Raw genomic sequence first — 11598 nt, 5'->3', positions numbered from 1 at the left:
AGTGGAACATTGTTGTCACGCAAAGGGCGTAATATTATGTTACGGACCAAGTCACGAAAGGTACCCAAAAATTATGAAATTAAGCGTGGGAACCTTGTTGAATATAATTTAAAAAATAATTATATTTTCACAGAAACAATATTTCACCAAACAAAGAGAACCACGAAACTGCACCACATACCTACATCAAGTTGTTTTCCGTTATCGGGTCACGGCATCGAAACCATCCGGGAAATACACCCTATCGTCACGTTTCAGGGGTAAAAATGCAAGCAAATCATCCTAGTAGGCGTAGAAAGTAACGGCGAACCTTTTCATTCATCGCTACTGTTGCTGACCGCATTCTCCCCCCATTTTTCTATCGTTCAATGAAGGCCACATGAAAAGCATCCCCAGTTGAGTTTACTGTTTACTGAAGGGGATACGATGGAAACTGTTGATGCTGTTGCATTCGAATAGCGTTAACCGTACCGAAATGTGCATCATCGTTGTAGGTAGTGGTAATGGAATCCATTCATTTCACTTTCGCTGTTGAAGCGTTAATGTATCTCCATAATGATGAAAAGAGTACTTTTCAAGGATGATGACGTATGTAAAGGTAGGCTTTTCAGTTGTTCTTAATTGAAACTTTCCTTTTTGCGATGAGACCTTGAGGGAAATGGTATAAAAAACTAAAAACCACCCCGGATGTCCATTAAATCGGCTTTCGATGGAAACGCTTGGTAGATAGAGATATTTTACCTAACAATGGAAAATGGACTTTATTGCTAACGATTAAACAATTCTGCTAAAAAATAACAAATATTGTTTTGTCTAGTAAACCATGATTAAACTTAAGCTAGGGTACGTTTGCGTACTTTTCCATAGTTAAACGGCGCTGCTCGGCTCGTGCTTCTCTTTCAACCATTCGCTTTTTCTTCATCCGTTCATGTACCCTCTTCATTTCAAGGATTTCCTTCATCTCCTCCTTGTCCTCGTCCTGTATCAAAGATCAGGCAAACAAGAAAAAACCAATTTAAATTAAGTAACCAAAACCAACAGGCAACCATCAAGGTTGCCATGAATTTTTAATCGTTATCATTACGGTCATGCTCAATCGGAGCACCAGGGCCCGCCGCCCGTCCGACATCGGTTCACTGTATCCCATGAGATTCTTCAGCCTCTCGGCAGGCGGAACGCCTCGCTCGACCACCAGCACGATCCGGGCCCACTGCCGCTGCCATTCGTTTTTCGTTTCCGCTATCTTCGTGTACGTGTTACCCATCATAGCGATCAACAAGTTGACCAGCAGCACAGCTACGATCACCATGTAGATGACGAATAGGACCTGTTGGGAAGTGGAATAAAAATCGGGAATTTTATTATCAGGTGAGGGTTGCTATGATTGTGATTTGATGTCAGTAAAAGCTACGAAAGGTTGGCGTGCTATTCTCTCGGTGTGAACCAAGAACCATCATTTTGAACAGTTATTTTTTACTATTAATTGTCGGCCAGTGGTTGGGATGTTAACAAAAGACATACTAGAAATGAGATCAGATTTCCTTGCATTTCTATTATGAAATGTATATACTTTGCTTGAAAATAACGGAATTTAAATTATTAAAATCATAGTTTTGCCGTCAAAAAACTGCTTTTCTTATGACAGGAACAGATCGCTTGCCAAATCATTATTTTTTTTGCGAAAAAAAAATTAGAATCTGCTAGGAATATCACCGCGAACAGGAGCCTTGTAGAATTTGAGCTCCACGCTTTGTTTGCAATTGGCTTTCGCATAGGATTCATCCCAGGAATACCGACCCATTGTTGTTTCTGAAATACCGGTACTGAATAAATATAAATACCGGTATTTTCGGTACTATACAAAGCCTTTGATGACGAATATAATTAACTTAACAATTTGGCACATATAGTGGCCTGTTTCAAAACATCGGCTGGCAATGTGGCATAAGAAGATTAACGAATATAACTAATTGGATATTTTAACTATTTACAACTATTTAAAATGATATTTCATTAAATTTTTGTATTTAGAACTAGTATGAATAAAAACACAATTGTTATTAGAATCTTTCATAAACGACATTCGGATTGGTTCGCATTATTTGATGTATGCCGACATAATAAGGTTGTGGCCTAAGTCACGCCTGTACGCATTGCACTGTTAAATAAAAGCGAAGGCTAACTTAATACCTTACCTCGATCCGAATAAGACACATAGGGATATTTTCTTTATGATCAGCGTTGTTTGATTATATGCGATTTGCACCCAAAGTTAGGTAGAAAAGAATATGTTTCGTTATTTGTAGACATGCTTGATTGATAGCAGCAACAGAGTATTTTTCTGCTTCTACTCTGGGCGAGATCAGAAGGTAGACAAAAGCATAGCTTACTAATAAATGTATATTTTTTAACATTTTATTGCACTCTGGTGTTATTAAGTTTTGTAACAAAAATATTCCAGTACCGGTATTTTACCGGTACTACCGTTACTGAGGTTTTGGTCGCTGATAGGTTAATATAAAACCATAAGTTTTCTGGGCCTTGGCGAATAATGTTATAATTGTGGAAGATCTACGTCGGCACTTTACAAAGTTTTACATAATGCATAAAACCTAGAAAAATAATAGGACTACACACTTACATTGTTTGCAACGCCAGTAGTTCATGATCCGCGGCACAAAAAGGCGAACAGGTAGACCAGCCCCGGTAAAAAAACAAAGTTTGGAAGAACAGATCTGACGAAAGACTGAACGCAATCGCTTGCATACCAGAATTTTCACTGACTAAAGCAAAGGCTTCTGGACGGAGCCACCACCATATTTCGTAATAAGGGCCCTTGTTGGAGACTACACCATCAATCTCCACTTCCCGGGCGGGTACGTAGACAGTATACTTCTTCGTACACGCCCGAGTGTTTTTTAGTGAGATCACGCGATATATCGATGCTAAATGGCTTATTTTTAGTGCGGAAATAGACCATCCAGGAGCCGGTTGTATTTAATGAATATGGTTTGTATTGAAAAGGTTTATTTTTGCCTTTGGAATTCAAAGCCCATTAAGCCTGAAAGGATGTGGATCGTGGGGGGCTACTTTCGCATTAGTCCACACTGTCATGCGGGCTTCAGTACCCACCATAGATATCTAATACAGGGAATTGAAAATTAATGCAACGCAATTTGAAAGCAAGGAGTAGTTGGGACTCTGCTGTACAAATGATCCATGTAGTATCAGTAATCAACAAACACGTTTTCGCTGAGCCGTCGGTCATACGGCCCCTTAACAAATGGTGTTTTCAAAAGGCCATCAGCTATTATCAGGGAATTTTCATTTTCACGGGTACGGGTAGAAATCATTTTGAATCTTACTACCCACTCGGGAAAAAAATGTTCTGCCGGCCCTGTTCAAGATTGGCGTTGATCCAGCACTGAAGCATTTATAGCACTTACTGCGCATCTACTTGATCCGAGGGCCTGTTGTTTCAGGAATTCATCGACATGCCAATAAAACCCAATCGTGGAACCGGAAAAAAACGACGGAACCTTACTGAGAGTTCGGAATCATTGAGTAGGTCACAGCGCCGACTTCCGAATTTCTTTCTTACACAACATGCAACCGTTGCTAACAATGATAAAATCGCCGAGACTGCTCCAAAAAATCCACGCCGCCATCTCCTAAACGCCTGTTATACCGTACTGCGGAAGCACCTGAGCGCTCCGACGCAGCCTTGCCTCCAGTCAGCGACCAGCTTAGTCTTTCTGGCCCTGAGTTCGGAGGTCGTGAGGTAGTCTTTCGAACTCCCCTCGCAGGCGTGAGTCAGGTGAGTATTTTGCTTTGAATGACGATCCGCGTCCTGAAAACCTTCTAGTTTTTATTATGTAATCACGTCCTTGAAATACGTCAGGACACTTAACACGTGGTGCTGACGGTTTGCGAGTGTACTATCAAAACGTCAGAGGGCTAAGGACGAAAATCGAGGACGTGTATTTGGCTGCTGTTGACGGTGACTAGGATGTTTTCGCTCTGACACAAACTTTGCTTGATGGTCGTATTACATCGATGCAGATCTTCGGGGATTCTTACGCGGTTTATCGTGCAAATTCTTTCGCACTTGCCTCCTGTGAATTTAGACGAAGATTATCACGGAAACGAAGAACTACTTTATTGGAGCAGTTTACATTCCTCCAGAGAAACGAGTTTGATCGCTCTATTATGCCGCTCCATCTAGACTCTACTGTGACTTCAGCAGACAAATTCGCTGATGACTGGAATTTTTCCCGGTACACAGGACGAAAGCTACATTGTGAACTATCATCGCTGAGTGATAGAGTAGTGTACACAATTAGAACACAAATTATAAATAACACACCACACCCACACACTACAAATACACCGCAATAAAACTGTGATAAGAAAAATGAATGTTCTTAGATCTTTGTTCTTGATCCGCGTAGCCCTTGATTACCCGGTAGCTAGCCGACCCTGCGATGCCAGCAATAGTGTCGCTTCTACCGTAGAGCCTTGTTAAACGTTCAGTCACACTGATTTGTGAAGATCTGAAGAAAGAAGGCAGAAAACCGTGACCGAACTAATATCTGGAACTAAATCTTTTAAAAATTGTAAAAACTTTTCAATTGTGTGTGTGGTAAAAGCCCGGACCGGCGAAGAAAAATCAAATTTTAGACAATATAATCACATTTCATGTATAGACCAAGCTTTGTAGTTATATTTTGCCATTATTGTAACTTTCTAAAGTACGCATACAAATGTAGCGAATGCAGTGATCTTAATCGTGTATCGAAACTATAAATATATAAGAGTCTAAACAATTTTATATATGGACTTAGATGCGTTTTTGCAACGGGTTTTCGGGTATCAGTGTATTCATTTATAAGTAAGCTTTGTAGTATGTGGGTGTACCCCATTAGGCATAAATACGTTAGGCATAAGGACGTTTGGCATCTGTACGTTACGCATAATGGGCGTTAGGCATAATGGACGATTGGCATAATGGACGATAGGCATAAATTATCGAGAAAGTAAATTTTTGGCGGTGATGGCCTAGAATGATAAAGCGTAAATGTTTGAACTTTTTAGATGTGGTAGAATTACTCTGGAAGCTTATCAAACTCGAGCAACATTTTATTCTTTCATATATACTTGAATAAATCTGAACTCAAATGAAAGAAGAAGACCAAATGCGTGGTATGCAGAAACTCAGCTTGCGTTAATTTATCTATGTACAACCTATAAATTTCAAATAACTAAAATAGCAATTTTCTTTAGACTGATATGAACACTGAAGAAGACTACAAGTAATAGTTGAAATACTAGTATCTGATTGATGGTGAAAAACAATTGTTTTTCATTATTATAAATATAGTGAAATTAAACGGAAGGCATCTGTCTTAAGAAGATTAATTGTGACATTCCGCCAAGTTGCTCAAAAAGTTTTGAATTTTGGTAAAAATAAATGTAATTCAACTTGTGTTCTATTTTTTGATAGTACAGTAGAATTCCGTTTTTGGCAGCAATATTTTTTTTTCAGTTGCCAAAACTGGAACCATGCCGAAAATGGAACCTTACCTTAAAAGCTTATATTTTCAATTTGTGACATAACAAACGTTACAAGAACATTAATTATATTAGAATATGTGAAAAAATCAGCTAATTTAATTTTTTACGCTACGCCCGCCCCCATAAAATATACTAAATATGACTCCTATGTTTGGAAATAAAGTCAAAAGTGATATCCACTATTATAACAAAATGTGCATTGAGCATTTTTTAAAAGATTTATTATGAACAAAAATAATGTTGCCAAAAACGAAACTTTTTTGTTGCCAAAAATGAAGCATGCCTAAAACAGAATCTTGCTGTACTCCGAACGAACTGTCTTTCGCTTTTTCAAATAAAAAAAATCACGAACTTAGCTCATTTTATCGCCACAACTTTGTATATAACCCCTTAAGGTATGAATAACTCACATCAACTTAGATTAGCTCTTACATACATGTATGGTGCAATTGTCCAAGAAGAAAATATGTGCTCTTGAAGAACAGCTCATGAAAGAAAGAATGATGCATTTTATTATTTATTCAACGAATATAAGAATATTGCTGCTTCAATATTGATTATCTCCTATATTGTTAAGTTCAATGATTATATTCTTGAGGCCATCAAAATAGAACTACGAAAACTGTCTGATACGAGAGAGAGTTTATTTGTGTACCGTGACGAGGTACCGAAACGAAAATGGTATCGTCACAATATGTAGCCTTAGGCTGCTGCTGCACAAAACAGTGCAAGTTTCCATAGGCTCCAACACTTAATGTTTGTTCATTGTTTGGATTTTTTAAATATTTGGATTCAACTGTATTGGTTATACAAATAATAGGCTTGAAATGTGCTTGTACCAAACTGTTGACTTAAATCAAGGGATACTTTCTTCATCTCGGCCACGGAAAAAAAATAGAAAAAAAACCTACAGTGGCAAGGGATAAATATGTCGCATGGTATTTTTTCACTTTTACATTTTTGTGAATTATGCCTAATATACTTATGCCTAACGTATGTATGCCAAACGTCACGCACCCGTAGTATGTACCTATTAGCAGAATCAAAATAGGATAGGCTGAGTGGAAATGAATCACCTGAAGTGGAAATGAATCAATGAATTGATTGAACGTAAATAATAAACTTTCGTTGTGATTTCCATCGATCCGCGTGAATTTGTTGCTAAGAAAGTTTTCATCTTTGCGCAACGAAAGCACAGATTGCTATCATACAGGTTACGCATACAACCGCTAACAACTTAGATATACCTACCTAGGGACGTTACGCTACTTTCGATACTAGTACGGAATCGATACTTCTGTTTTCGATATTTTAATATCGATACTTCAAGCACGATACTTTCCTGATATCGATACAATATTCACGCGTCGAACAGAATCGAAGCAACGAGTAGGTGGAAGAATTTGGTTCGGAATTTTGAACGACTGTGGAATGATTTCCATTTCAAATGCAATTACCGATTCAGATTCAACCGTTGCAGAATCGGTTATTGCATTTGAGTTGCGAAAAATTTGGAGCACCTATCGCATTTGATGGAAAAATCGAGTAGATGATTAATGAACAATCAATTGCAAAAATTGCCCATTATTAGGCAATCCATAAGATTTTCTGAGTAACTATTTAATCGTCGACTGGATTCAACATCAAACGAATAGGACGAAATAAATTTGTTTGACGGACCGTTTTTTTCTGTTCGCAGGAACAAAGCAAAACATTTGCTGACAAAACCCATGGCTGAATTGCCAAGCAAACGGTTTGTAAATTATCTTATTTTTTAGGAAATTAAGCTACTGCAAAAGTGTGGAATCGAATCGTATCAGTATCGATCTAAGTATCGGTGTATTTTAATATCGCAACATCGCCTCAAACGTTGAACCCAAGCGCACAAAGCAAAATGAGTCTAGTACCTACTAGTACCACGACACTATGTTAACCGTGTTTGCAAATGGAGCCCGAATGTAAAGCGATTTTGTGTACGAATAATTGTGTTCGAGATTGTACAAAAAAGTGTGCTGGAAAACAGGCACAAGACAAAAGAAAGCATAGTGTTTGAACGGACAAGCTCAGTTGCGTGTTGGACGGCACTGGGTAGCGTACCTCCATAGCCAGTGTAACGTACTTCTAACTCAGCTACACTGGCTGTGAAAACACACAGCGCAGTGATCTGCTCCGCCTATCGTTCAACAGGCAACTGAGCTTGTCCGGCCAAATCCGTTCTTTAAATAGTCGATGATGACGTCGGTCGTCGTTCATAGAAGCGTAGCGCGCTAGGTACACAAATCTGTCGTGCCGGACTTGGGAAGCGCTATATTCTGTGTGTAAATGCGCGATATTTTGACTAGGTTGTACATTATTTAAATTTTCAATGCCATGATATCAAAAATCTTTAGGTTTATCTATTGGAATCTATTCTTGGAAGTATTTCGGGGCGATATGCGCAAAAAAATTGAAAATTTATCGTGGGATAGCAGAATTATATGCGTTTTAAATTGGACCACTTTTCGCTGTATACCATTTTTGTAGAATTTGCAAAGTGCACCCCCATATCGAAAACAAAGACATAGTCCTACGTCAAAACACCGGGGCAGTGGATTGCACTGGTTTTGCACTTTCCAGCAGAAGTGGGAATGAAACACGTCCAGTGGCCTGCTCATCTGCTAGAAAATGCAACACTAGTGCAATCCACTGCCCCGGGGCCCCTATTTGTATCATCAAAATCTGGTACGGACTCAGTGCCAGATTGGTGCTAGATGATATAGAATTTTGATATAGAGTCAAAAAGATGACAGCCATGGTTTTTTTTTTTTTTTTTTTTTTTTTATTTCAATTATAGAGGTTTTAACCTTAGGGTCATTCGCCTCTTCGGGTTAGAAAAATCTCTTAGGAAAAATTTCTAACCCTATGTGCGGGGTCGGGACTCGAACCCAGGTGCGCTGCGTACAAGGCAATCGATTTACCAATACGCTACGCCCACTCCCAGCCATGGTTTCTTTTTTGTTGTCACTGAACTTAGAGGATCAGTTCTTAACTTCAAATGCCATACTGTCTAAAGTCTGGAATTGTTATCCCTTTCCCTTTGTTGCATCACACATTATTTTTAACTTATATTAAATATTATTAATCATAATGCGAAACTGTCTAAATTAATGTAGAGGGCATAGTTTCGAAAGCGCACTGCTAAGTGTAAAACTTATAAAATCTGCGCAAAAATTAGCCAAATTAATAGTACAAGTGGTTCTACAAAGCTAAACAACTACTAAGCCATTACTAATACGATATTATTAGTTTAATTTGACCACGGGATCTTACCTTTGCACACCCCTCATGAATTGTATTCTCAAGCGCACCATAGTAATCACCAAAATTGGTCAACGACATCAGAAACATCGCCACAATCGACTCCATCGGAGAAGGCATTGGATTTTCGTCTCCTTCCTCGTCACTCTTGTACGACAGAAACACGATGTAGTAGGCTTGTGAAAAACCCATCACAAACACGAGGTAAATAACGACAAATCGTAACAAATCTCCGATCACCATGCGATAGATCATCACCACGAACGGTCCAACGGTTTTGAAGCCTCTGCAGGATGTTGACAAAATTAATTACAAGTTTATTTATTCAGTAAAAATATCCTACCGACAGAAGAACAGGAAGTACGGAGCCGTAGTCAGCATGATCGCCACTGCGACGTGATCCTCCTGTTCCGTGAAGCAAAGAACTTTCAAGAATGGCACTATCATCATGATGCAACAAGAAAACAGAAACATCACTCTGGAAGGAGCAGTCATCTAAAAAATATTTAACATACGGTAATAAGTACATATTTTACTACCAAAGTCTCATCACTTACCAAATTTTCAATGAACATTTTCCTTCCCAAAAAGCGAGACTCTCTAAAAGCAGCAACCAGATATAGAAACGATCCGATTAGAATTATTATTTCGGAAACAAGACGGAGCTTTCCTTTGATGCCATCGTACGCCATGGTTGGACACTTTGAGTTGAAAAATATATTATTTCCTAGACTGGAAGGATCAAAATGTGTATCCGTAGAATTGGAACCGATCAGCTTTCCGCTAGCAGCGATACCAATCAGGGTGGCCAGTGTTGCGTTGCTATAATCAGTGAGGCTATCATTTTTCGGATGCGTAACTGTTCGATTCGCATCCGCGTCCTCGAGTTTCGTTGGTCCATTGCGTAAAGTGAAGCTTACTAAAGAAACGCAGAAATAACAAAAGAACACAAAAAACTGGCGGTAGAATTTGTCTTTGACGAAAGTGTTCCATTTGGTCTTCAATAGATCTATCAGCACCCCCTCCAGCAGATCCAAGTGCTCGTCCTTGTCACCGAATACTACTAAATTCAGCGCCGAATCCTTGTTAATATTACCGGTCTCGATATCAATCGTGTCGATCAAAGCCAGCGGATAGGCGGCACACGTAATACTACCCAACTGCCAATAAATCTCCCGCTCGATGTTCATAATGTGAAAGAACATCTCCACTCGCCCGAGATGTGCTGCCAACGTTAGCGGCGTCAAATTCAGTAAGTTTCTAATGTCCAATGATGATCCAACTTCGTAACCCATATCAAAGGTCGAAACCTTCTCGTAAATCACCAACATATGGAGCACAGTATTTCCGTTCGAGTCCTGACTATCCGGATCAGCTCCCCGGGCTAGTACCAATCGGTAACACTCTTCCTGACCCAAACAAGCGGCAAAACTCAACGGATATTCTCCCCAGTAAACGTACCCGTCATAGTTAGTCATTGGCGTTACACCAACAATCTCCGTGTCGATCGTATCAAACCGACTTCCCTTTTGATCCTCGGGACTCATGAATGTCCCACAGCAACGTTCGTTCACATTGGATCCACTATCCAGCAGGAACTTAACCATAGCCGGATCCTCATTGACGATCGCTACATGCAAAACATTTTCCCCGTAGTATTCGTCGCACATGTACACATCATTAATTAGCTTCGGGTAAAATCGAAGCAGGCGTTTGGCAAGATCTGCATGCAAAGAGGTAGCGTTGAGCAAACAAAGGTGAAGTATCGTCTCACCGACAGCGCCTCGTTCCTACAAAAGTGAACGATTTATTTCAAAACAAATCAAAGCAACCCCAGTGAATATGAGATGCAAGCAACAGATGATTCACTTTATGTGAGCAATGAAATCTCTTCGCTAATCACATTTTTGGCGCGCTTGCGTCCTTCTCACCATCAACTCACCTTGATATTCCAGCACACCTCCCTGTACCCTGATGGGTTCCGCTGGTACTCGCCCTCGGTCACATTCGGACATTCTACATCAATGTCGTAGTCTTCCTCTGGATTTTCCAACGCTCGAATCTCCGGTAATTGCTTATGTCTGGGTCTCTCGCGATTTCGCAACAGGACCAACTGCGCTACCGGAATATACTTTCCCTTTCCTTTATTGTATAGGAACGGTTCCACCTTGGTTTTAAGTGCATGATCTATCTCAGCATACTGTTTATTTTGGATCGCTCTTTTCATCATGTCTACCAGTAGGCCACCACCTTTTAGGTTTACAAATTTGTACAGCTCTTGTGTGGAAACCCCGGCCTGCTTTTTTACACCACTGGTGACATTACTTTCGGTATTTCCCATGCTGCCAGATCGGATGGGATCACTTTTTCACAGATTTACATAACAGTTTTTCAAAACGGGACCGAGTCAAAGCGTGCCATGCAGATGAAACGCAAATTTTCTCACTGATGTGATATCGAACCAACTGGCTGGAGCTGCGGTTGCCCTGGTAGCATCGATGTGCATTGTTGGGTCAGAGACAGACTGCACCATGTGCTCGACGGTTGAGACGGAATAGTTTGCCGGTAGATTATAGGGTGGCGATGAGAGTCGATATGGCTTTGCGAGCCTGGTGGGTGTACAGTTAATAGGACACTTTTTCAAGTTTTCAGTTTCCATATTCGTTCAGTGTAAAGTGATTATGTTTTGTTTAACAAAGATAAAGTTATGTTTTACGTAAAATTGGC

At 39.8% G+C, this 11598-nt stretch overlaps 1 protein-coding gene across 1 annotated transcript; it reads right to left on the bottom strand.

Annotated features, from left to right (window-relative positions):
* Nucleotides 1-763: 763 nt before the first annotated feature.
* LOC131692110 (transient receptor potential cation channel subfamily V member 5) lies at nucleotides 764-11372 on the bottom strand. Its single transcript, XM_058978978.1, has 6 exons — nucleotides 10814-11372; nucleotides 9429-10661; nucleotides 9215-9366; nucleotides 8884-9157; nucleotides 1085-1327; nucleotides 764-979 (listed from the first exon to the last, which is right to left on the bottom strand). The coding sequence occupies exons 1-6, from the start codon at nucleotides 11210-11212 to the stop codon at nucleotides 839-841; spliced, it is 2442 nt and encodes an 813-aa protein (XP_058834961.1). The 5' UTR covers nucleotides 11213-11372; the 3' UTR covers nucleotides 764-838.
* Nucleotides 11373-11598: the final 226 nt, after the last annotated feature.

Source organism: Topomyia yanbarensis, chromosome 3, assembly GCF_030247195.1.
Source record: "Topomyia yanbarensis strain Yona2022 chromosome 3, ASM3024719v1, whole genome shotgun sequence".
Lineage (NCBI taxonomy): Eukaryota > Metazoa > Arthropoda > Insecta > Diptera > Culicidae > Topomyia > Topomyia yanbarensis.
This window is presented reverse-complemented; position numbering and strand designations above follow the sequence as displayed.